This window comes from Rhinatrema bivittatum, chromosome 2 (assembly GCF_901001135.1).
Source record: "Rhinatrema bivittatum chromosome 2, aRhiBiv1.1, whole genome shotgun sequence".
Lineage (NCBI taxonomy): Eukaryota > Metazoa > Chordata > Amphibia > Gymnophiona > Rhinatrematidae > Rhinatrema > Rhinatrema bivittatum.
In genome coordinates this window covers 772,581,212-772,608,934 of record NC_042616.1, presented here as the reverse complement: position 1 = coordinate 772,608,934, position 27,723 = coordinate 772,581,212, and the positions used below count along the sequence as shown (strand labels likewise).

At 45.7% G+C, this 27,723-nt stretch overlaps 1 protein-coding gene across 10 annotated transcripts in view; it reads left to right on the top strand.

Moving 5' to 3' along the window:
- The window catches only part of ASAP1 (ArfGAP with SH3 domain, ankyrin repeat and PH domain 1), a 975,348-nt gene that overhangs the window by 241,960 nt on the left and 705,665 nt on the right, over positions 1-27,723 (top strand). For all 10 annotated transcript variants that reach the window (XM_029592039.1, XM_029592032.1, XM_029592035.1 and 7 more), the window contains one exon: positions 21,302-21,447. In XM_029592039.1, coding sequence (XP_029447899.1) covers positions 21,302-21,447 — 146 coding nt within the window. The remainder of the gene's footprint in view (positions 1-21,301; positions 21,448-27,723) is intronic.

The window sequence follows — 27,723 nt, the reverse complement described above, 5'->3', positions numbered from 1 at the left end:
GGAAAGCTTGGGCTGGGTAATCAACCTCAGCAAGAGTTGCCTACAGCCTTCCCAGTCACTGGAATACCTGGGAGTACAGTTCGACACGCAGGCAGACACAGTCAGTCTCACTACCAAGAGAAGGTTGAAACTTCAGACGCGTATCCAGTACTTGATGGGAGCCAGTCGGCCCATAGCTTGTGATTATCTGCAGGTTCTTGGTCCCATGGCATCCACCCTGGAAGTAGTACCTTGGGCAAGGGCCCATATGAGACCTCTTCAACACTCCCTGCTCTCTCACTGGAGCCCTCGCCTACGGAACTATTCCACGCACCTACCTCTGCCTGCCAGAGTCTGGACACAGTTACGGTGGTGGCTGCAGTCCGACCACATGAGCAAGGGGTCGAGGATGTCCTCTCCCACGTGGACTCTGCTCACCACAGATGCCAGCCTGAGCGGATGGGGAGCACAATGCGAAGGACTCACCGCACAAGGGCGGTGGTGCGGAGAAGAGTCAGCGTGGAACATCAACCGTCTAGAGGCTCGGGCAGTCCGATTGGCATGCCTTCGATTTGCTCACAAACTGAAGAACAGAGCAGTCAGAGTGATGTCCGACAACGCTACCACGGTGGCATACATCAACCGTCAGGGCGGAACCTGAAGCCGACAAGTATCTCTGGAGATCGCCCCACTGATGGTTTGGGCAGAGGCGAATCTTCAGGACATCTCCGCCGTCCACATTGCCGGGAAGGACAACACCACGGCAGACTTCCTCAGCAGAGAACGTCTAAATCCGGGAGAGTGGCAGCTGTCACCCACAGCCTTCCAGATGATTGTGGATCACCGGGGGATTCCGGACATGGATTTACTGGCGGACAAGTCCAATGCTCAAGTACCCAGATACTTCAGCCGCAAGCGCGATCCGTTCTCCCACGGAATCGATGCCCTGGTTCAGCCGTGGCCTCCAGGGACTCTGCTATACGCCTTTCCTCCGTGGCCTCTGCTGGGCGCCATCATCCACAAGATTCAGAAACACTGGGGCCTAGTGCTTCTAGTGGCACCAGACTGGCCAAGAAGACCCTGGTACGCGGACATGAGAAGACTACTGGCAGGGGAGCCCCTTCCCCTGCCTCCTCTCTGGGACCTTCTACGTCAAGGTCCCATCCTCCACGAGGATCCAGCTCAATTCTCTCTTACGGTCTGACCATTGAGAGGGCTAGACTGAAGAAAAGAGGTTACTCGGAGCCCATGATAGATACACTCCTCCGAGCTCGCAAGTTTTCCACATCCCTCACCTATGTAAGGATCTGGAGAATATTTGAAGCATGGTGCGACACTCATGGCACCAATCCACATTCGACCACAATCCCTGTTGTGTTGGATTTCCTGCAAGATGGACTTCAGAAGGGTCTCTCCCTCAGCTCCATCAAGGTTCAGGTGGCTGCGCTGTCTTGCTATGGCCCCAGGAGGGATGGCAAGACCATCGCCAAGCACCCAGATGTTTCTCGCTTCCTGCAAGGAGTCAAGCATATTCGTCCGCCACTGAAGTGGCCTGTGCCCTTATGGAACCTCAACCTTGTTTTGGATTTCCTCGTGGGATCCACCTTCAGACCCCTTCGGGGTCTGTCTCTTCGTTCTATAACCTTGAAGATGGTGTTCCTATTGGCGGTGTGTTCAGCACGCCGCGTCTCAGAGCTACAAGCACTGTCCTGCCGGGATCCCTTTTTGAGAATCACTCCAGAGGCTATCCATCTTCGCACGGTTCCCTCCTTTTTACCTAAAGTGGTCTCACAATTTCACCTTAACCAAACTATATCCTTGCCTACCATGGTGGGTTTGAAGAAATCTGAAGAAGGGCGTTTGCTACGCCATCTCGACATAGGCAGACTGCTGCCCAGATATCTGGAAATGACACAAGAAGTACGAAAGACAGACTATCTGTTCGTCCTATACAGCGGGAAACGACAAGGGGAAGCGGCCTCTCGGCCCACCATCGCCTGCTGGATTAAAGAAGTTATCAGAGCAGCTTACGTGGAGGCCGGGAAGTCTCCGCCTCTACAGGTCAAGGCTCATTCTACCAGAGCACAAGCGACATCCTGGGCGGAATCCAGGATGCTGTCGCCTGCAGAAATCTGTAAAGCGGTGATATGGTCCTCCCTCCATACCTTCTCCAGGTTCTACCGTCTGGATGTCCAGGCCAGGGAGGACTCAGCATTTGCGAGGGTGGTACTACATGGTCCTCAGGCAGCCTCCCGTCCAGGCTGGGAGTAAAGCTTTTGTACATCCCATTCGTTCTGAGTCCATCTGGCTACACGCCAGGAAATGTTGAGATTACTTACCTGATAATCTCCTTTTCCTTAGTGTAGACAGATGGACTCAGCATCCCTCCCAGCTGCCTGTGTACATGGGTTTCACCGATTCAAGGTAAGCCATGTCATATGTTCCATAAGAGCGTACACTCTACCAGGTGTCAACGCCTTCCGGTTGTGAATGCTGGCGGTCTCCAGCTACTATCAATCGGTCAGGGGAATCCTGTTTCACTATTTCACTGAGCATCAGTACACACATCCATAACAGCTTTTGCAAGGAAGATTACTAAGTTACTACGCTTCCTGTGGGGGTATATATACGCCCGTGCTGACGTCAGATCAGTCTCCAACTGCTAGCACGCGGATACTATACCCATTCGTTCTGAGTCCATCTGTCTACACTAAGGAAAAGGAGATTATCAGGTAAGTAATCTCAACATTGCTTACCTTGTAATAGGTGTTATCCCAGGACAGCAGGATGTAGTACTCACAAAACCCATCCGCCACCCCGCAGAGTTGGGTCAGACACGTTTTATTATTTTATTTTAGCTAACGCTTATTGCTTTACACGAGACTGAAGGGAGACCCCCTGTGGCTCGAGGGATTATGGCATGCTGGGCATGCTCAGTGTGCCAGTCAAAAGTTTCTAGAAACTTTGACAAAGTTTTCCGTGATAGGGCTCCGTCCAGTGACGTCACCCATATATGAGGACTACATCCTGCTGTCCTGGGATAACACCTATTACAAGGTAAGCAATTTTGTTTTCTTCCAGATCTGTATAACTTAATGGGCTGTTAAATGTAACAAATAATCAGTACTAGAAAAATAAAACATTCAAAGATCTGAATAGATTGTTCTTCCCTGTTACTGTCATGGGATCTAAAGGCAATGCTTTAGAATAAACTAAACTTATTTTAGCTTTTGATCTGTAGAATGTGTGTACCATTTCTTTTAAAAATATCCTTCCTGTGTTGAAGCTATTGAGAATATGAATGTATACTTGCAAAATTTTGAAGCAGCAAAAACAAATTTTTTTTTTTTGCTGGTTTATGTGCAGTATACTCAGGGCCAGCTCTAGGGCAAGTGACACTCCAGGCAAAAACTGTTGATAGTTCCCTCCCTCCCTCCCACCTCCAGATATTCTCTCCCCCTTCACCCCTTTCCCTCCAGGCAGGGAGGAGATACTAATGGAGAGGTGAAGGGAAAGATCCTCCATTCCTGCCACCACCTCACTTGTAAAAACAATAGGGCACGTTTGCACATGCACCTTAACATTTTAAAAAGATTTGCTGCTCAGCATGTATTTCTATCTCCCTCATTCCCTTGTTTTGAGCACTGCGTAGGCTTTCCTTGCAGTTATTGACCCTGAAGACAGTGTTCCTGGTGGCTGTATTTTCTGCGCATTGCATTTCTGAGTTGCAGGCCTGGTCTTGCTGGGAGCCGTTCCTTCGGATGACTCCTGGGGCATTGCAGTTGCGTACTGTTCCATCCTTCTTGCCTAAGGTGGTCTCGGAATTTCATTTGCATAAGTCAATTTCTTTGCCGTCTCTGGATAAGGTCAGGGGTGCGGAGGAGTATCGCCTCCTACGTTCCTTGGATGTGGAGAGACTTGTGCGGTATCTGGAGGTTTCTGAACCTTTCAGAAAGTTGGATTGGATTGGATTGGATTGGATTGGATTGGATTGTTTTGTCCTTCATGGCGGAAGGAAGCAGGGCGAGCCAGCTTCGCGGGCTGCGATAGCTAGCTGGATTAATGAGGTGGTCATGGCCACGTATCTGGATGCTGAAAAGCCATTGCCTACTCAGGTTAGTGCTTATTCCAGTAGAGCTCAGGCAGTGTCATGGGCGGAGGTTTGGTTGTTGTCTCCCATTGTCGTTTGCCGAGCTGTGACGTGGTCCTCTTTACATACCTTTTCCAGCTGTAGTTTGAGCGGTAATCTACTTAGTAAAAGGTTCCCACGATCGCTGAAAAGCTGGTATCTTATCCTGTCTAATTGCAGTGAGATGGGCCATCCGATAAAATGAATGGAGTCAATGGATCACAGCGGATAAAGGTGTGTCAGGTACTTTCCATGCTTTAGCTAGTTCACAGCGAGTTGCAATATATACTTGGGATACAAAGGATTGCATTGATTTAGCAAAGTCCTCGCTGGGAAGATTCAGTAAAACCTGAGTAGGGTGCATAGTTATGTCCATGTCCGTCACTTCTCGCAACCATCCTCGTATGTTGGCCCAAAAAGGGATCACTATAGGGCACATCCGTCAGATGTGTAAATACGATCCCACCTGTCCACGTTGCTTCCAGCATTTATCAGTAACATGAGGATAGATAGTATGTAGCCTAACTGGAGTCAAGTACCACCTATACAGTAGCTTATAACAATGTTCTTGAATGGCTGCAGAGATAGAGCTTTTAGCTGTCTGCTGAAACACAATATCCCAATCTTCTTCAGTTAATACATCACCAATCTCAGCCATCCAAGCCCATATGTGTGAATGCATAAGGGGAGTGCGTGTTCAGAAAAGCATACAGTTTAGAAGTGACTCTGATCTTATCAGCGTGATCACAATACGTCTTGAACAGAGATTTAGTTGGGCGGATCACTTGGGTGTCCCTAAGTTTTTGCAGAACGTGTCGGACCTGTGCAATACCCATGAAGTCCTGTAAATCACCCCCAAATCTGTCTTGGAGATCATGGGAGGACATTAGATCTCCTTCCTTCCAGAAGTGACTAATGCTGAGTATACCCCGTTTCACCCACTTATGGAAGACCAGGGAGTGAAGACCTGCTGGGAAACGTGTTGTGAAAGAGATATGTTAACTGGTAATAAGAGAGAGAGAGCCCACCATTTGATCCCTCCATTGAGACCAAATGGTAAGCGTGGTCTGCAATACGACTGGTAAGAAATCTAGAGGCCTTCTAGTATTCTTAGGCTGCCAAAATAATGCTTGTAGTGGCATACCCCCTATCATTGCTTGCTCCAAGAGAACCCATTGCTTAGTATCATTCTTATTGTAAGCATCACTAATTGCCCTAATGTGTGCTGCCCCATGATTCCAGGTGAGGTTCGGGACCCCCCAACCCCCATTCTTTCGAGGGAAGAAGAGTACAGCACGTGCCACCCTAGGTGGCCTTTTTTTCCAGATGTAATCAAAAAGCTTCTTTTACCACACTTTGAGTATTGCCTTCAGCACCAGTATAGGTATGGTAGTGAATAGATACAGTAAATGTGGCAGAACGTTCATCTTTAAAATCGCTATGCGACCCATCCACGAAAAATGTTCCCTACCCCAATGTGAAGTTCATGCTCAATTTTCTTCCAAATTGGGGCATAATTATAATTAAATAACTCTGTCAACCTAGCTCCGATCTGGACCCCCAAGTATTTAATAGATTGCTTTGCCCAATGAAAGGGGAATGCTTCTGCTATGCAATCTACTTCCAGCTGAATGCTTGGAGTGGAGGCAATCCTTGTGACATGCAGTAAGACATACACAGCACCGTTTGTGATTGGCACAGATAGAAATTTTAAGCACAAATGATTCATATTAAGATATATGTGTATTGCGGATGTTTTCTGGAGATTCCTTTTTGAATTATTCAGTGCGTTAATAAACTAAGCCCCTGAGGCAGCCACTTTTTGTGGCGAAACTCGGCCAGAGTCGGGCAGCTTTTAACAAGATTTTATGCGTCTCCACCAATAAAGAATTGAAAAATATTATCACTGGCCATCCTAAAGGGAACAAACCCAACCTGGTCATTGTGGATCAAGCCTGGCAGAATAGCCTTTAAGCGCTCCGCTAAGATCCGCGCTAGAAGCTTGAAATCATCATTTATCAGAGATATCGGTCTGTAAGAACCGCAGAGCTCTGGATCCCTCCCAGGCTTTGCTATGACAGTGATGCCCGCGACATTAGCATGGGTGGCCAGACCTACATGTCCTCTCAGTGCATTGAACATTCCTGCCAGAGGGACAGCCAAGATGTGCGCTAACTTTTTATAATAAGCCCCTATGAGGCCATCAAGGCCCGGTGCCTTTCCCGCCTTCAACATTTTGATAGCATATTGGACTTCCAGGTCTGTTATGGGCCCATCTAGCCGTGCTTGTTCCGGTGTCAAAGCTGGTAAGATAACCTGATCCAGATAGCTATCAATATCTGCATCCTTTGTATTCTGTTCCGCCCCATATAAAGCTGCATAAAACTCAGCAAAGCATTGGCAAATGTCATCAGAGGTTGTGAGTACTTCACCTCTAGCATTTTTAATTTTAGCTATGTTGTTTTGGGCTAGGACTTTAAGGCATCTAGCTAGGAGGTGCCCCGCCTTATTACTTTCTTCATAATACTGTTGCTTGGTAATCTCTAAGGCCAGAGCGGTAGTGTCTGCATCTAAAATTTGAAGCTCTCATCTCGCTCGTTCTAATTGCTGGTATATTTGTGGACACTGTTTAGCTTGTTGCTGCTCAGATAGGTGGGCAATTGCGGCATGTAAGAGAGCTCTCTTTTCCCCTTTCTGTTTTTTGCAATATGTAGCAAGTGAGATAAGCAGCCCCCTAGCTACGGCTTTAGAGCATTCCCACACCAGGGAAGGTGAGCATTCTGGAGAAGCATTCAACTGAAAATAGGATTGTAGGACTTGCCCCAATCTCATTAAAAAAGCCTTGTCAGTTAGTAAAGTCTCATTCAGCCTCCAAAATCTTTTCACCAGGTGGGATGTAGTTACCTTAATTGCCAGGCTCACTGGCGCATGATCCATCCAGGTGATTGGGTCTATTCCCACCGCCACCACTCTGTTCTGCATCTGGGAGTCAACTCAAAAAAATCAATTCTAGAGTAGGAATGGTGGGCAGTTGAAAAATGTGTAAGAGCGTGTATTGGGGAATCTGTGTCTCCATACATCATTGAGATCCCACCTTTCCATTAAGGATTTCAAAGACGACCTCGCAGCTCTAGAAGCAAATGATTCCTGAGCGGAATTGTCAACAGTAGGGTTAATGGTAATATTGAAATCCCCTCCCAGTATCAGGGATCCGTCACTATGCTGCAACAACAGACTATCAATAGCATTGAAGAAAGGACCCTGTCCCGTGTTAGGGGCATATACAGTGACCAAGGTCCAAACCTCATCACCTGTGTGGATCTTTAGTAGAACATATCGCCCTTGTGGGTCAGAGATAAAGGCAAGCACTACATGGGTAAAATCTTTGGCTATCAGAATACCCACCCCGGCATACTTGCAGTCTTTAGTACTCTCCGCTAGGAATTTATGTGGGAATTGCCTATACGTTAAAAGATGTTCATAATGCTTTCGTAGATGGGTTTCCTGAATTAGCCCTATAGAGGCTCTGCTGGCTACTAACTCTCGCTCTAAAAGTGAGCGTTTGTGGTGATGGTTGAGACCCTTCACATTAAGGGAAATAACGTTCAGTGTTCTGGCCATATATCAAAAGATAGAGTCCCCCCACTGAATTGGAACCCACTGCCCTCTAGGTCCAGAGACTAATCCCAAGACATGATACTGCAGATACGTTTTTCTAGAAGAGACCGCCCCCCTCCCTCCACCCCCCATCCATCCAACTAGTAGGACGGCTGGCACCATTATCAGGGGTGCCCCCCCATACAGTTGAGGAAGGCCACCATCAGTGCCCCCTCCCAGATCACTGTAAACATAGAAAATACAATCAACCTGTAACTATTGTGAAAATACATAACCATAGAAGAGCAATTGCGTCTCGCGATCGCCATTTCTAAAGGGCGTAGTGACATGGTGGGCATATGTCAGAATCAAGGCCTGTCAGCTGAGCGCAATTAACCAGATTAAGCCCTGGTGTGCCAAAAATTGGCTGACTCCTCAGCCTTTCATCCTTGGTCTGAAAGGGCTGCCCTCGAATCCTCGGAGTGCCTCATGAGTCTCCTGCCGCCCTTGCCAAGTCTCTGCCAGCGTGGTTGATCCACCCGTCTCTGTGGCTTCGATGTCGGCTGGGCAGGGGCTTTATTGAGGCTAAAGCCGGCCTTTTCCAAAACCTCCACTGCTTTGCTCTGCGTTTTGACTCTGTGCGACATACCTTTTACAATAAACTGTAATCCAAACGGAAAAATCCATCTATACCTGATGTTTTCAGTACGAAGAAAGGAGGTGATCTCTCTCAGATCATATCTCTTCCGAAGCGTTGAAGCCAAATCTTGATAAATGGTGATAGAGTTGCCCTCCCACATCCACGTAGTTTGCTTTTTAGCTGCATCCAGATCTGAGGTTTTTTGGGCATAGCTATGAAAGCATAGCACTATGTCACGCAGTTTGGCGTCTGTTCTGGATCCTAAAGCTCTGTGCGCTCTTTCCAGCTTTATATCCATGTTTTGCCCATCTATCTCACTGTTAGGTATATTTCCTCCCTGCAGTATAAAGCGACATACCTGCTCAGCTACTTCAGGGACGTTAGAGTAATTAGGGGACTCGGGAACACCCCTTATGCGTATATTGCACCTCCTGGTGCGATTTTCCAAGTCTTCAAGCTTGTCCTGCATCGCAGTGAGTTCAATTTCCAGGTGTCCCTGCTGGTGATTCAATGTGTTCAGAGCCGCTGCGTGGTTCTCAGTCCTGATATCTACCTCACCGACCCGCTGCCCAAGCGCTGCAAAATCTTCCCGCAGGTCCGATATAGAGGCCAGAAGTTCTTTTTTATGAGTCTTTAGATCTGCCCTGAATTCAACAAACCATCCCCAGATTTCATCTCTCAGCTGCATGACAAGCTGCTACTGGCATCGCCAAAATTTACCTCGGGGCCCTCCGAGGCAGCCTGCTTGCGCCTCTTGGCGGGAACATCCATCAGCTCCGCTGGTATTTTAGAGAAGGAAAACTGCTTCAAAGCCACAGTTTTCCTTTTTGCTGCCATAGTATCCGTTTCAGGGATGAGTGACCGCTTCCCACAAGAAATCGCTGTTTCAGGATGATTTATGAAGGCAAAAAGTAGATCTGGGAGGGAGAGCCCGGGTTTAATCGACCATCTCCGCTGCCGGCAGAACAGCGCCCCCCCCCCCCCCCCCCCCCTTGCTTCACCTTTTTGATGTGATTGCAGCTTACCATACTTTGGATATCAAGATGATCTCTACTCATCCACTAATATCTATTTTCATGAAAGGTGTATTGAATGACAAGCATCTGGTATAAAAGCCGCCTGTTCCATGGGACCTCAACGTGGTTCTTTCCTAACTAATAAGCCACCTTTTGAGCCATTTGAGTCATTTTCTCTAAAGCATTTGACATGGGATGTGGTGTTTCTTGTTGCAGTGACTTCATCTAGGAGAATCTGTGAACTCCGAGCTCTCATCCACTGTACATGCAGTTTTTCCATAACAGGGTGGTTCTCCCTACTCACCCGAAGTTTCCCCTGATGGTAGATTTGGCTTTCCATATCCATCAATTTGTTGTATTGCCTACCTTCTTTCCTGGGCCCCATAGGCAAGAAAGCAAAAACCCCCTGAATACTCTGGATTACAAAAGGGCCTAAGTATATTACAAGAAACAAACTCAGCCACATTGTAAAACCTCCCAACTATTCATTTCAACTGACCCTTAACAGAATAGGAGTAGTGGTTACCCTAGCGTACTTTAACTGACTGGCTGAGGGCATTCAACACTACTTGGTTGGACTTGGTAGGACTGCAAGTCACAGACTATGTGAAGGCTCAGCAAATGAGAGCCATGGCTGCTTCTGTTGCTCATCTTCAAGATTGAAGGTAAAGTTGCAACTTGGTCTTCCATTCACACCTTTGTTATACTGCTGTCTTGATAGGCTCTCAGAGACTGATAGTAAATTTGGACAAGCAGTTTTGCAAAATCGGGTCTCGTAGTAGTCCACTCTCCATAGTGAGGGCTAGGTTCCTTACTAAGTAAATGCTTTCGTTGCAGCCCTCAGTTTAGAGCTCTCCATATGTGTAATGGCTAATTTAAGAACATAAGAAATTGAAGTCCCTGCGCCTGCTTTCCTGTATTTTATCCGAAATACACTGGTGAGTTGCTATCATAGCAACATTAGATAGATGTCAAGGTGAGAATACTGAAAATGTGTCCTCCCAACTTGGCTGGGGAGGTTTAGAGGGGGAGAGGGAGGAGGGTTTGGGAATTTGGGAGAGGGAGGGATACTTTCTTTTACAAGGCAAGTAAGAGGGGAGATTGTGGGGTGATCTCACCTCTAAGAACATAAGAAATTGCCATGCTGGGACAGACCAAGGGTCCATCAAGCCCAGCATCCTGTTTGCAACAGAGGTAAAACCAGGCCACAAGAACCTGGCAAGTATCCAAACACTAAGAAGATCCCATGCTACGGATGCAATTAATAGCAGTGGCTATTCCCTAAGTAAATTTGATTAATAGCCGTTAATGGACTTCTCCTCCAAGAACTTATCCAAACCTTTTTTTGAACCCAGCTACACTAACTGCACTAACCACATCCTCTGGCAACAAATTCCAGAGCTTTATTGTGCGTTGAGTGAAAAAGAATTTTCTTCAATTAGTCTTAAATGTACTACTTGCTAACTTCATGGAATGCCCTCTGGTCCTTCTATTATTTGAAAGTGTAAATAACCGATTCACATCTACTCGTTTAAGACCTCTCATGATCTTAAAGATCTCTATCATATCCCCCGTCAGCCGTCTCTTCTCCAAGCTGAACAGCCCTAACCTCTTCAGTCTTTCCTCATAGGGGAGCTGTTCCATCCCCTTTATCATTTTGGTTCCCCTTCTCTGTACCTTCTCCATTGCAACTATATCTTTTTTTGAGATGTGGCGACCAGAATTATTCACAGTATTCCAGGTGCGGTTTCACCATGGAACGCTTTAGAGGCATTATGACATTTTCCATTGTATTAACCATTCCCTTCCTAATAATTCCTAACATTGTTTGCTTTTTTGACTGCTGCAGCACACTGAACCTATGATTTCAATGTGTTATCCACTATGATGCCTAGATCTTTTTCCTGGGTGGTAGTTCCTAATATGGAACCTAACATCGTGTAACTACAGCAAGGGTTATTTTTCCCTATATGCAACACCTTGCACTTGTCCACATTAAATTTCATCTGCCATTTGGATGCCCAGTCTTCCACTTTAGCTTGCTTATTGATGGAAAAAGCAAGTTTATGGGTTAAATAGTTGCTTGGTTTCAGGGCTGGAGGAACCACTAGGCGAGCTAGGCCTGTGCCTAGGGTGCCGAGACTTAGGAGGCGCTGCCGCCGCTCGCAACCACTTCAGGTGGCAGAATTTTGAAAGGGCAAAAAGTGCCCCTTCATAATTCTGCCCAGCCCCCGCCTCACCCTGCTTGCCCCCCCCTGGTGGTCCAGCGGAGGGCCCGGGAGCGATCTGCCAATCCCGGGGCCTTGGCTGCCACCAATCAAAATGGCGCCGGTGGCCTTTAGCCCCTACCATGTGACAGGGGCCAACCAATGGCACCGGTACCCCCTGTCACATGGTAGGGGCTGAAGGCCACCGGCGCCATTTTGGTTAGTGGCAGCCTACGACCCGGGAGCGGCAGATCGCTCCCGGCTCCCCGCTGGACCCGGTGTTTTGTGAGGTTTTTTTTAGGGTGGCGGGGGAGGTTGGGAGGGTGGGTGAGTGGCGGCATGTGATCCCTGCCCCTAGAGTCAGGGCTGTGACTGGGGGTGGGCTGGGGGCAGCGCAAGGCTGTCGGTGCCTAGGGCGCCGAATCCCCTTGCACCAGCCCTCCTTGGTTTTGATTGTAAATTTTACTGTCCTTAACATAAGGCATGGGCCTAACCTGCACGGACGGCAGTTACTACCATAAGAAACTTGCTGGTCAGACTGGATGGACCATTTAGTCCTTTTCTGCCATCAATACTATGTTACTATGTAAATAGTGTTTTCTGTACATAGCAGGATGAATTGCCATGGTGCACCCCTGCCTCCCTGGAGAGTTGACTACATAGCTAGATTAGCTCTGGTATAGACTGAGGAAGATCAGGAGGTACCACCTGTGCGGAAACTCTTACACAGGCTTAGTTGAGTCAAAGCTCTAGTAGCTTGGAAAGATGAGTCTTTCTGGTGCTGGATGAATTCACCTTCATGTAATGGCTAATTCATCCTGCTATCTATGGAAAATACTACTTATGGTAAGCAGACTTGCTAAATGTAATCTCTTTTGTGGTTTTAGATGTTCCTCAGCCAATATCAGTTTCTTGCAACAAAGTAAAATCTATTTTATTTTTAAAAAATACAACAAAATCCTCATTTTGAATGGATTGTTAATGTTCCCTCTCAGGTCTCATACTTTGTTTTAAAACTCATGGATATACCACTTAGCATTTGCTTTCTGTCGCCTCTCTCCACAGTGGTATCTGAATCTGGTCTTTCAATATTCACAGCTCCATCCTTTTGCCAATTCTGCTTCCTCCTGAGTCTTTTTTAGAGAACAAAGCAGAATATTAATAGTTAGCCCTGAAAGACTGAATTCAGTCTTGTATGAGATCATTAGCCGCTCAAAAGACTAGCTTCTAAAAGGAAGGTTGACTTTCATAACATGATAAAATTATATAAAAAGGAAGTTAACCTAGCAAGGAAAAGCTACTATGCAAATAAAATAGCATTAGTAAACAACAATCCTGCTACATTGTTTAATATAGTAAAATCTTTAACAACTGACCACTCAACAGTAACCCCAGAAATCACTAATGATACTTGTGAACAAATAGCAAACTTCTTTCAACAAAAAATCGAAACGATAACTCAGGAATTTATTACTTTACCTTATCCCAATTACAAACAACAAGCAGTAAACTCTGAATGGACGGACTTTCGTTCTACTACCTCTATAGCTATTCAAAAGATCATAAGCAAACAAAAAATATCTAACTCTCCAATAAATCCTTGTGCAGGTACTTTATTTAAAAACATTGCTGAAAGTTGCTCTGACCACTTGTGCCTGATAATCAATCGGTCTTTAAAATCAGATCTATTAAAACAGACTTCAATTTTGCCCATTTTAAAGAATAAATCCTCCTCATTCACGGACTTTTCCAGTTTGAGATCCATTGCATCAATATGCTCCTTAGCAAAGATTTTGGAATCAGTCGTTTTATATCAACTCAAAGACTACTTATCTGAGTTCGATATATTAAATCCGAACCAACACGGATTTAGAAAGGGACACTCTACAGAGACCCTCCTTCTATCCTCATTTGATACTTTCCTTAGAGGATTTGATTCCTACACTGACTATATTGTGATTTTTTTTTAGATAGTTCAGCAGTGTTTGATACGCTGGACCATAAAATATTGATGTCCATTCTTCAACACATAGGAATACATTCTATTGTGTTAAAGTGGTTCGGGAGCTTTATTTCCAATTGCACTTGTCAAATCAATATTGGTTCTTGTTCCTCCCAATTCTTCACTCAATCAACAGGCAATCCCACAGGGATCTTCATTATCTCCTATTATATTTAACATCTATCTTTTTTGTGTCATACCTTATCTTCTTTGAATGTGCAATTTAAACTTTATACAGATATTCAATTGTTTGTCCCATACAAGCTCTCACTATCTGTCACATTCACATATGTGGTCTCTTCTTCAGCTGCTGTGAGATGAGGTTTGCAATGGCCATCGTCTCTGGCTGCCCTGGATGGCCATGGTGCAGGCTGCCTCTTCAGTTGTTAGGCAGCCCTGATTGGGTGGGCCTGAGCCCAAAGTGGATTGGCCACAGTCCACCCTTGGCTATGGCACTGTTGTGATTTGCGAACTGGTTAAAAGACAGGAATGAGAGAATAGAACTAAATTGTCAGTTTTCTCAGTGAAGGATGGTAAATCGAGTACTCTGGCGATCAGTATTGGAACTAGTGCTTTTAATCTTCTATAAGAATCACTATGCAGTGCTTCCTAAAGGTGGGCAATGGGAGAAGTCTAATATACTGTCAGTGAATTTTATAGAGAGGTTCAAGTTTCTATATGCTTTAATTGGTGAATAAAATAAAACTATTTATTTTTCCTTTTTATTTGATTTTAAAATTTAAATAACTTATGAACAGACAACTTGAGATTTTGCTAGCTTGTGTGTATATATCTATAGTAGTAGTATCTATGGTTACATAGTAAATGATGGCAGATAGACAGACATATATCTATATTTTTAATTTCAATTTATTGACCACTTTACCGAAAGCTCAAAGTGCATACAGAACATAAATTAAAAAAAAAAAAAGTAAAACCATTGTATGAAATGTATTAGACACTAAAAGATTATAAAACTGGAAGAAATATCTCTTAATTATCTTCCAGAGCAATCTTAGGACAATAAAAACAATAGTTGCAACCCTGTTTTTGAGTAGTTTAAAAAAAAAATCTGTACTGAAAAGGGGAGCCCTTCAATAGTCTTCAGTACCATCTGTCACCTTTTGAATAAAGCTCATAAGAGAATTATGCAGGCCTGGGCCAATGTAAGAAAAGATCCTCTGTTTGGTCAGTCCTTACTAACTTAATTTCTTTTAGGGAAAACATTAGTGAAAGGGGCATGTTCATGGAATGGTGGTAAATGGAATATGCTCTGAGGAGGGAAGTTTAATACCTCGAGGATCAGTTCTGGGGCCAATTCTTTCAATATCTTTGTGAGTGATATAGCGGAAGGGTTAGAAGGAAAAGTTGTGTGGTTTTTTTGGTTTTTTTTTTTTAATCTTTTTGCGGCAACACTAAAAGCTACAAGAAAGTTGGATACTCTGAAGGGTATAGCGAGAATGAAGTGTGATCTAAGAGCTTGACGAATAGTTGAATATTTGGCAGCTGGGATTCAGTCCCAAGAAGTACAGAATCTTGTATTTGGGGTGCAGAAATCCAAAGGAGCTCTGTGTAATGGTGGGTGAAAGACTGATGTGCATGGACCAGGAAAGAGACCGTGGGGTGAAAGTGACTGATGATTGGAAGGCGCTGAAGCAGAGGGATGGGCTGCATAGAGGCATAACCAGCAGGAAAAAGGTGATAATGCCCCTATATCGGTCATTGGTGAGTTCTTGCCTAGAGAACTGTGTTTAGTGCTGGAGACATCTCAAAGTATAGAGACAGGATGAAAGCGATCCAGAGAGAGGCAACCAAAACGTTATGAAGTCTGCATGGGAAGACTTATAAAAAGCGTTTGAAGGACCTAAACGTATACCAGAGAGGAAAGGAAGAACTGGGGAGATATGATACTGACTTAAATATCTGAAGGGAATTAATAAGGCAGGGGAATCAAATCTTTTCCAGTGGAAAGAAAGCTGTAGAACATAATGTGAAGCTCAACGGGGAGCTTACCTGTAATAGGTGTTCTGAGTACAAAGGTCTTTAAAATCATGAGAGGTCTTGAATGAGTATATGTGAATTGGTTATTTACACTTTCGGATAATAGGGGGGCACTCGATGAAGTTAGCAGGTAGCACATTTAAGACTAATCAGAGAAAATTCTTTTTCACTCAACGCACAATTAAGCTCTGGAATTTGTTGCCAAAGGATGTGGTTAGTGCAGTTAGTGTAGCTGGGTTTAAAAAAGGTTTGAATAAGTTCTTGGAGAAGTCCATTAACTGCTATTAATCAAGTTGACTTGGGGAATGACCTCTGCTCTCACTGGCATCAGTAGCATGGGATCTTCTTAGTGTTTTGGTACTTGCTAGGTTCTTGTGGCCTGGTTTGGCTTCAGTTGGAAACGGAATGCTGGGCTTGATGTTTATGTTCTTATGTAGAATGTCAGTACTCAAAAACATGCCCACTTCTCCTTGGAGTTTTCTTCAAGTGTAAACTAAGAAAGTAGACTGAATGGGTATCACAATATACTGCACATGCCCAGTAGGGCATGGTTAAAGTTCAAGAAAATATGACATAAAAGTTCCAGGCTGCGTGCCCACTTGTGAGGACTGGCATCATTCTGTTCTCTGAGAACACCTGACAGGAAACCAAGTCTGTTTTCTATTTTTCTCCTTTTTTGGTTGGTTGTAGCCTTTAGCTAGGGATTCCCCGCCTATGAGGACTTAATTTCCTCCTTTTCCTCAGAGTAGGCAAAAGTTGCTTCCCTTTAACTTGTGTTATCTGATGATAGCAGAACCCATCCACTTTCCCTTGTAGTTGGTTTCTACTTGTTTTTAGTTATTAAGAACTGACTTGGCCCTGCATGATGTCTGTGACATAGGACAGCACATATGCTCAGTAGAGCAAGCCAAAAATTTCTCACTTTGAAGTAAACGTCACCTACTGGGCTCTATTGATTGATTTGTCTCCTATGAAGACTTTTATCCTTTTGTCCTTGGTGAACACTTGAGACAGGTATGCAATTTATTTCCTAGCTGGACTGCATGCTATTATGAAGTTTGTGTATGGAAGACTGCAGGAAAAACTTAGTAAAAATTAAACATAGTGCTTCAAAATCTAAACAACCATCAAGGCCTCAAGCTTTGTCAGTGGCTGCAAAACAATGCTGCAAAATCCATATTCGGGTCACTTTGGAGATTTATCATTGTCCTTTTGAGATACCTTTGTATGTAATGTTTTACATACCTGAGAATCAAGTTCAAAGTTATTCAGCTAAAATGAAGTAGTCTGGAATTCAACTTTTCAATGTCAACAGTATTCAAAGTTATAAGTGGAAGAAGGAGTGATTTTTTTCCCTGCCTACCTGCTTGCGGAGTCGGCTCGCGCGATCGGCGCGGCCCTGTCGGGGCAAGAGCCCTCCATCCTCCACATCACTCGACCTGCCACTGCCGGAGCCCACGTGATCACCCCGAACTTGTCTGCCTGCTGCCGCCGCCGGAGACCACACGGACGCCGAACCCTCCCTCCCTGAGCTCCACAGAACCTCCAACCAGAAGGTAGGAGCTGTGCTGACGTCAGCGCCTGGGAGGGAGGTGGAAAAGAGAAAAAAAAAAGGCCTTTAAATCGGGGTTCCTACCCGCCCTTCTTCTTTCCCTGCCTACCTGCTTGCGGAGTCAGCTCGCGCGATCGGCGTGGCCCTGTCGGGGCAAGAGCCCTCCGTCCTGCGCATCACTCGTCCTGCCGCTGCCGGAACCCATGTGATTGCCTCGAACTCGTCTGCCTGCTGCCACTGCCGGAGACCACACGGATGCCAAACCCTCCCTCCCTGAGCTCCACGGAACCTCCAACCAGAAGGTAGGAGCTGCGCTGACGTCAGCGCCTGGGAGGGAGGTGGAAAAGAGAAAAAAAAAAAAGGCCTTTAAATCGGGGCTCCTTAGTGTGCCCCCTGCCCTGCCTGGACAGAACTTTCATTTCACGGACTTACTGGCTCATCATATGAATCCAGCTAGTCTACATTTCTTGCCCTGCTATACTACCTGCAATAACCACTGCAACCGGACCCCTTTCGCATTTCCTTTGCATACCCGCCACCGGACCTTCAACGCTCTGCCTCCCACAGCAGTACCTGAGACTTGTCGCAACCGGCGCGAGGAACCCCTTCGAGAAGTGCCTCTTTCTGGTTACTGCTCCTCTCCTCCCCTGTCGCCCCTTTCCTCTCCCTACACCTTCACTCCCGCAGTCTTCCAGCTTTGCTCTTCAGAAATACCTACCTCCTTCCTTCTCAAGCACCTCTTGTACCTATCCCCCCACCCCCAACCTGCAAAACCACAACATTCCCATTCTCAGCTACAGCAGACATCGACCCGCTTCCATTGGAGATATTCGACACTGCTCTCACCTTAAAACTATACTTCCAACTATGACCTCTTCCCCCCCCCCCCCCCCATCACTCAAATCCTGGGAGTCACTGCCCTCTCTCTCATCCTCTTCAACGCGCAATCATTAAGTAAAAAAACTCCCATCCTTAATGATATTCTCCTTGCCAAAACTCCAGACATTTGCGCAATAACAGAAACATGGCTGAAAGATACGGACACTGTACTTCTTAACCAACTCCCTAATGACTTATACAAAATTTGCTCCATCCCCAGACCTAAAAAAAAAAGGGGGCGGTATCCTACTAGCTGTTAAAAATGAGCTTAACTTATTACCCCAACTCATCTCCTCCCCCTCCAAAATTGAAACTGGCCTCTTTAAATCTTCTTCGTTGCAAATCTGCCTAATTTATGCCCCTCCAGGAATACTGGACAACAATCCCTCTCCCCTTATAGAATACATAGCCAAAAACATTTCCATCGACACCCCAGCTATCATCCTAGGTGACCTCAACCTACATGTTGACAAACTACCCCTAACTCCTTCATGTGCCTCTATCCTTGAAGCCCTGAAAGCCATAGGATTCAAACAAATCATCAACACTCCCTTGATCTAATCTTTATCAACCATCACATAACAGCAGACACCCCTTCCTGCACTCCTATCCCATGGTCAGACCATTACCTTATAAGAACCTCCTGTTCCATAAAGAAACCCCCCACCCTCCCTGACACACACACTACCATACATTTCAGAAAGACATGTAAAAGGGACGACCTAATCTTAGCTCTAGCCAACTCCCTTGACAATGTAGATCTCACAAATGCTGACACTGCCCTTGCTACTTGGAACAAACACACACTTACAGTTGCTAACAAGGTCTGCCCCCTACAATCAAGACAACTTAACTCCCGTAACAACACTAGAAAACCCTGGTACTCTCAAGAACTAAAGAAAATGAAATACAATTTCAGAAAAACTGAAAAGAACTGGCGCAGAGATCCTACCCCTACCCTCCTCGCTCGATACAGATCTTCACTACACAGCTACACATGCTAAATAATGTCAAAAAAAACTTCTATGCCACCAAAATTCACAATACCAATTTAATCCACGAGCCCTTTTTGAATGTCACTTCGCTCACCAAGCTAACTCCAGCTGACATTCCAGAAGATGAAGCCAAGACTCAATGCGAGGACCTTGCTTCCTTCTTCCACAACAAAACCAACAAACTGCTTGCACGTTTTCCTCCTATCCCCCTCACCCCCCCAAAAACCCACTCCCTCTCCTCAAATAATCCCCCAACAAACCTTCCATCCTTAGAGCTCACCAAAGCCCTTGAAATTGAGTCCATTCTCAAGAAAGCAAAGCCATCCTCCCACCCTTCAGACACCATCCCCACAAAACCTCCTTATTACCATTCCCAGCGCAATAGCCCAGCCCATTGCTAACACAATTAATCTATCTTATCAAATCAGGAGTAGTACCCAGTCCACTTAAACAGGCAATAGTCAAGCCCATTCTAAAAAAAACCTAAACTTGACCCCACCGACCTCTCTAACTACCGCCCCATTTCTAATCTACCGTTTATATAAAAAATTCTAGAGAAAACCATCAATTGGCAACTCACCGAATACCTGGATGATCATCAAATCCTCTCCCCTTCCCAATACTGTTTTTGTAAATTTCACAGTACAGAAACCCTCCTCTTGTCCCTAACTGATCACCTCATCAAAGGACTGATAAAGGGCAATCTTTTATTCTAGCCATTTTAGATATCTCAGTGGCCTTTGACACCATCAGCCATAATATCCTCCTCCAGCGACTCAACGAGATTGGAATAACTGGAGTCGCCCACAACTGGTTCACATCATACCTCAGCAATAGAAACTTCAAAGTCAAAATTGGAAACCACGAATCTAAAGAAATCCCCCTTAACCAAGGTGTCCCACAAGGCTCTTCTCTGTCATCTACCCTCTTCAATATATGCCTCCTACCTCTGTCAACTCTTATCCAATCTCAAGCTCCCACACTTCCTTTACACAGACGATGTGCAAATCCTCATTCCCATCACTGACTCTCTTCCCAAAGCCCTCAACACCTGGGAAACCATTCTTAGTTCAATTAACAAACTTCTAAACAGTATTCGTCTTGCCCTCAATACAGCAAAAACTGAGCTCTTGCTTATATCCCCTACAACCCCCTCCCACACCCCATCCCTGCTCAACAGGTTTGAGATTTAGGGGTCACACTTAGACGATCAAATCAGCTTCAAGAAATTCATCAACTCAACACTCAGAGTGCTTCTACAAATTACATACTCTAAAGAAACTTAAGCCCCTGATTCATTTCTCAGATTTTCGCACCGTCCTACAAGCTATGCTATTTTCCAAAATTGATTACTGTAATTCTCTCCTCTTAGGTCTACCCAAAAACGCCATCCACCCGCTACAAATCCTGCAAAACACTGCCACCCGAATTTTCACCAACACATGCAGCAATGAACACATTACACCAGTTTTAAAAGAACTACACTGGCTACCTATCGCCCTCCGCATACAATACAAGACAATTTCAATCATTCATAAAGCACTATACAACCCTGACATGAACTGGTTTAAGGACTCTCTCCATTTCTACTCCTCCTCTAGACAGACTAGAAACCAATACCGCGCCTCTATTCACACTCCCTCTCCTAAACTCACTAACCTCGCATCCTCCAAAGCACGAGCACTCTCACTAGCCGGGCCTTCATTATGGAATGCAATGCCTACTGATATACGTCAAGAAATATGCTCAAAAACTTTCAGACAAAAACTCAAAACGTGGCTATTCACACAGGCCTACATCTAATAATACTCCCCAGCTTCCTAACTCCCATTGTACCCTCCCACACTAGATTTTCTTCACTCAAATGCAAACCCTATCAAACTCTTCTTCAGCTTCAAAGCATTCTGTTTTTCCTTATATCTTGTACATATTACATTGCGCTGTTATATCTGCTCACCATGGATTGTGATCCTATATATATCTCGCTGTACTTTTATCTTTAAAAAAATATATATATTATTTATTACTGTTTCTATTCTGTAATTTCTTTCCATTGTTATAAATTTTATATAATGTTTTACTAATATTTATTCCCATTTTACCCATGAGTTTCTTGTCAAACGCCTACCGGCGTAATGTTTTTGTTCAGTGTACACCGATGTGATATCTTTGAATGCTGGTATATAAAAGCTGTTAAATAATAAATAAGGTTTTTTAGGGATGCTGAAAATAATTGCATGCTATCTAAGGTGTGCCGCAGTTTGATGATTTTGGGAACTGACAATTCTTAATATCTTATTCTAGATCATGTTCAAAATGAAGAAAATTATGCACAAGCTCTAGATAAATTTGGAAGCAATTTTTTAAGTCGTGACAATCCTGATCTTGGCACTGCTTTTGTAAAATTTTCATCACTTGCTAAAGAGTTATCTACACTGCTGAAGAACTTGGTAAGTGACTACAGAAACATACTACTTTTGGTAGAAGATATGGAAGAGAGCATTTTTGCTGCCACAGTGTTTTAAGATGTTAGCTGAACATGTGCATTTGTAATCTGGTTGACTCCATTTGATTCATCCTCACCCCTCTCAATAACCCAATGATCTCCCCTATCAACTAACTTCAGAATTTGCATCTCCTCCCTATCCACCCCAACAATACTCATAATGACATCTATCTTAAAGGGGAAACAGGACTGCAGCTTATTTATTGTAATAGATAATTAATAAAACATCATTACATAACTTATCTCTTAGACAAAATTCAACCACTGTTGTTAATTCAATGTCCAGCACTTGAATTTGAAATTATAAATGTAGTTGTCTTTTGTTTACTATACATACATATATTGCATGAGGGAAACAATACAGTAAAAAAAAAATACAAAACATACCAAAAATTTCACAAATATTTATTACAACTGATATATAGTGGTGCTCAAAATATACATGTTCTAACGTGTAGCCAGATTGACTCAGGACCAATGGGTATTGTGCTCTCCTGATAGCAGATGGGAGATGGAATCAGATTTCAAAGCTGACGTCACCCTACATATATCCGTGTAGCAAGTTTAGCTCTCCATATTTCTCCGTCTCCATAGCAGATGCGGACACTATCCAAAAGAGAATAGTGTTACATTTTCAACAAAGAAGAAAAAATTGACCTGTTAGGAAGAGAGCCCCGCTTCTCCTGCGGTGAAACTTAACTGTCTCTAACTGTCCCTCCCACAGTTGAGACTTTCCTGAGGTGATTTCAATATCCCTCAGAGGTGAGCCTTGGTATTTGCAGAATGTGCTTACATCAATTTTTTGACAATGGAATTGGTTAGTTGTTAGAAGAGTGATTTCTCACAGGACAAGCAGGATGGTTGTCCTCACAAATGGGTGACATCGAGGATGGAGCCCAACCATGGAAAACTTCTGTCAAAGTTTCTGGAACTTTGTCTGGCCCCTACTGGGCATGCCCAGCACAGCACCAACCCTGCAGCCAGCAGGGGTCCCCCTTCAGTCTTCTTTTTTCCGCGCAGCAGTAGCCACGTGGTTAAGGAGCTCTTACCACATTCCTGACAGGAATTTCTTCTTGAACTTCTTTGAAGTAAAATTTGCCCAACAGGGGTCCCCCCCTCTATCTAAATTTAGCCTGCGGTACTTCGGTAAGTTTTTTTTGCCGTTTTTCGCTGATTACTGTCGAGTTCGGCCCTCGCGGCCTGCTGGCCGTCGACCGTCCCGCAGCTAAATTTTTGGTCAATGGCCATGGCGTCGGGGTTCCGTAGGTACCCAGATTGTACGTGCACCATGTCTATCACAGACCCTCACAGAGTCTGTGTATTATGTTTAGGGAGTGAGCATGATGTCCTGACTTGCACCAAATGTTCTCTTATGACACCAGAAGGTCGCAAAGCCAGAATGGAGAAGATGGGACTCCTGTTCATGCTCACACTCCGACACCGTCCATCGCATCGACGTCCTCGGAACCGGCACCGTCGAAGTCCTTCCATCGTCGGCAACCTCCCGGTTACCGTCTGCCATCGACGTCTCCACGACCATCAACTCCCGTCCCTTCCCCCGAGGATCGTGGGGATCGGAGGGAAAAGCATCGTCATCGACATTGCAAGTCTCGGACTGTCGAGGAATCGAAGTCATCGACCTCGGTACCGTCCGAGCCTCCACCGAAGAAGTTTCGATCAGAGGCGGCACAGTCCACTTCTGTTTCTGAGACACCGAGGCAACCCTCACCCCATCGGGGTTTGGGAGCCTCGATTCCACCGGTGACAGTGGTCCCTCCGGCTCAGCCTCCCTCTTCCGCGGAGCCAGGTATTGTTACCCCAGGCCTCCGGGAAGAACTGGACCGCCTGGTCCAGGAGGCCATCGACAAAGCGATGCAACGGTTCCAGACTCCTTCGGCACCGACTCCGCCACCGAGAGTGGAACCAGTCACCGACCCGATTCCAGCAGCGCTGGCACCGCTGCTCGCCCTGATGGAAGCGCTCATGACCGCCCTTCCACCGGTGATACCTGGGTCACCGACAGCACCGGTGCGCTCCCCGATGCCAATTTCATCTGGCGGAGAAACCCCGTATCGAATTCCTCCTTCGGGAGTGGTTCCATCGATGCCGTGTTGTCCCTCGCCACAGATACATTCCTACGGGGCAATAAGCACATCGGCTCCGATGCCTTCTATGCCAGCACCGATGCCTCCGAAGGTATTTTCGATGCCCCTGGTGATTCCTTCGGGTTTCTCGGAGCCTCAACCGGGGCCTTCAGGTATCCAACCCTCTCGTGGTCCTACAGGTCAGCAACCTGACCCTTATGACACCTGGGGTGATGATACTTCCACAGATACTGATGATTTACCTTCACCACCCTCTCCTGCTGAAAGCAGAAAGCGTTCTCCCCCCGAGGACCTCTCTTTCACCAATTTTGTGAAGGAAATGTCGGAATTGGTCCCTTTTCAGCTTCAGTCAGAGCAAGATGACAGACACCAAATGATGGAGTTTTCAATTTTTGGATGCCCCAAAAGTCATCACTTCCATTCCAATTCATCAGGTTTTTCTGGACCTTCTAAAAAAGAATTGGGAAACTCCTGGATCTGTTGCTCCAGTAAACAAAAAAGCTGACTCTACTTACCTGGTAGTCAGCACCTGGCTTTCAAAGACCTCAGCTAGACCACCACTCTGTGGTGGTAGAGTCAGCTCAAAAGAAAGCTAAAAGAATGAAGCCATACTCATCCATACCTCCTACTAAGGAGGACAAGTTCCTAGATAGTATAGGCAGAAAAGTATACCAAGGGGCCATGCTCATTTCCAGGATAGCTTCTTATCAGCTGTATATGACCCAATACAACAGGGTCATTTTTAAGCAGATACAAGACTTTTCAGATACCTTACCAGAACAATTCCAACAACACCTTCAAACCCTCGTACTTAAGGGATTTGAAGCTGGAAAGCATGAGATAAGAACATCTTACGACATCTTCGATGCTTCCACTAGACTGTCTGCTACAGCCATCTTAGCAAGATGCTGGGCTTGGCTTAAGTCTTCTGACCTTCGCCCGGAGGTTCAGGACAGGCTCTCCGACCTGCCCTGTTTAGGGGATAATTTGTTTGGTGAGCAAATTCACCAAATAGTTGCCGAATTAAAGGATCATCACGAGACCCTTAAACAGCTCTCATCGATTCCTTCTGACTTCCCTTCTAAACAACCATTTAAGAAGGAACCTAAAAAGTCATTCTTCCGTCCACGGAAGTATTATCTCCCACACAGCAAGTCTAGGTCAACGAGGCCGTATCAAAAGCCTCAGCCTCGCCAACCTCGAAAGCAAAAGCCCACAACAGCTCCGCAACCAGGCCCTGCGTCGGGGTTTTGACTTTCAATTAGAGAGCAGATGCCTAGTCTCTCTACCAAACATACCAGTAGGAGGTAGACTAAGCCACTTTACAGAAAAATGGCATCGCATCACCACAGATCAATGGGTGCTAGCGATAATTGCACAAGGTTACCATCTAAACTTCCTAACTCTTCCTTCGGACTCTCCACCTTCTGCAAGTGTGGAGACTTACAGACCACTCTGTTCTTCTAGAGCAGGAAGTTTCCCTTCTCCTCCAGTCCAACGGTATAGAACCCGCTCCTCTCTCGCAACAAGGACTAGGGTTCTATTCCAGGTACTTTCTGATCCCAAAAAAGTCAGGAGGACTTCGACCAATCCTGGACCTACGGGCCCTCAACAAGTACCTTCACAGAGAAAAGTTCAAGATGGTAACCCTGGGCTCGCTTCTCCCTCTGCTGCAAAGAGAGGACTGGCTCTACTCTCTAGACCTCAAAGACGCTTATACCCACATTGCGATAACTCAGTCTCATCGCAAATACCTCTGATTTCTAGTAGGCCAAAACCACTATCAATACCGAGTGCTCCCATTTGGCCTAGCATCCGCACCGCGAGTTTTCATCAAATGTCTCGTAGTGATTGCAGCGTTCCTCAGGAAGGAAGGCGTCCATGTCTACCCATACTTGGACGATTGGTTGATCAGGGCCACAACCCAGCAAATCGCTCGGTCTTCCCTGACCCTGACAATTCGAACTCTAATTTCTCTAGGATTTCTTGTCAACTACGAGAAATCCTACTTACTCCCATCTCAAACCTTATCCTTCATTGGAGCAGACTTGGACACCTTACAGGCAAAAGCCTTCCTTCCTCATCAACGTGTTCAAACCCTTGTGTCCCTAGCTTGCCAGTTGCAGTCTCAACCCACAGCAACAGCTCGCCAATTCCTCATTCAGCTGGGACACATGGCCTCCTCAGTTTATGTGACTCCAATGGCCCTTCTGGCCATGAGAGTCATGCAATGGACTCTGAAATCACAATGGATCCAAGCCACTCAGCCTCTGTCTACCATTGTCCGCATCACCGATGCACTTCGTCTGTCTCTTACCTGGTGGACAAATCAATCCAACCTCCTCCAAGGCTTGCCCTTTCATCCACCAGATCCTCAAATAATTCTCACCACCGACGCTTCCAATGTCGGCTGGGGAGCCCATGTAAATAGTTTACAAACCCAAGGATTCTGGTCTCTAGAGGAAGCCAAACAAGATAAATTTCCTGGAGCTTCGAGCAATCCGATACGCTCTCCGGGCTTTTCAAGATTGCCTATCAAATCACATAATCTTGATTCAGACGGACAACCAGGTGGCCATGTGGTTCATCAACAAGCAGGGAGGCACAGGCTCCTTCCTTCTCTGTCAAGAAACTGTGCAGATTTGGGCAGAAGCCCTCTCCCGTTCCATGTACCTCAGGGCCACCTACTTGCCGGGCGTAGAAAATGTCTTGGCAGACCAGCTGAGCCGTGTCTTCCAACCACACGAGTGGTCACTCAATCCCTTGGTAGCGACCTCTCTTTTCCAGAAATGGGGTTATCCCCACATAGACCTCTTTGCGTCCCCTCAGAACCACAAAGTGGCCAATTACTGCTCCCTCATTCGGACTCAGCACTCTCGGCCCAGGGATGCATTCTCCCTCCCGTGGACAACCGGTCTGCTTTATGCATTTCCTCCACTTCCTCTTCTGTCGAAGACTCTTGTGAAGCTACGGCAGGACAAGGGAACCATGATCCTGATAGCGCCGCACTGGCCATGCCAAGTGTGGTTTCCCATACTCCAGGATCTCTCCATCCGCAGGCACATTCCCTTGGGAAAGGACCCGCATCTGATCACTCAAAACGACGGATGCCTCCTCCATCCCAATCTCCAAGCCTTGTCCCTGATGGCATGGATGTTGAAAGGTTAGTCCTTCAACCACTTAACCTATCTGATTCAGTTTCTCGTGTCCTCATCGCTTCACGAAAGCCTTCCACAAGAAAATCTTACTCCTATAAATGGGAAAGGTACACATCATGGTGCACTTCTCAGTCCCTTGATCCCCTTTCCTGTCCAATTCCTAAATTTTTGGACTATCTTTGGCATTTGTCAGAATCAGGTCTAAAGACCTCTTCCATTAGAATGCATGTCAGTGCGGTAGCCGCCTTCCATAAAGGTATCGGGGGTGTCCCTATTTCAGTACAACCCCTTGTAACACGCTTTCTTAAAGGCTTGCTCCATTTGAAGCCACCTTTACGTCCTCCGGCCCCATCTTGGGACCTTAATCTGGTTATTGGTCGCCTTATGAAACCACCTTTCGAATCTCTTCACTCCTGTGACCTTAAATATCTCACATGGAAAGTGATTTTCCTTTTGGCTATCACTTCAGCTCGCAGGGTTAGTGAGTTACAGGCCCTAGTTACCTATCCGCCTTACACTAAACTCCTGCAGGACCGGGCAGTACTCCACACTCAACCTAAATTCTTACCTAAGGTAGTTTCAGAGTTTCATATTAATCAATCCATCATACTAGCTATTTTCTTTCCCAGGCCCCACTCCAACTCCGGGGAACAGACTCTGCATACCCTCGACTGTAAACAAGCTCTAGCTTTCTATCTAGACCGTACAGTTGCCCACAGGAAGAGCACTCAATTATTCGTCTCTTTCCATCCTAACAAGTTAGGGCAACCTGTGGGTAAGCAGGCTCTTTCCTCCTGGTTGGCGGACTGCATCTCTTTCTGTTATCAGCAAGCTGGCATTCCCTTTCAAGACCATGATAAGGCACACTCTGTGAGGGCCATGGTGACTTCAGGAGCACACCTTCGGTGCCGCTTCCTGACATCTGCAGGGCTGCTACCTGGAGTTCTCTCCATACAT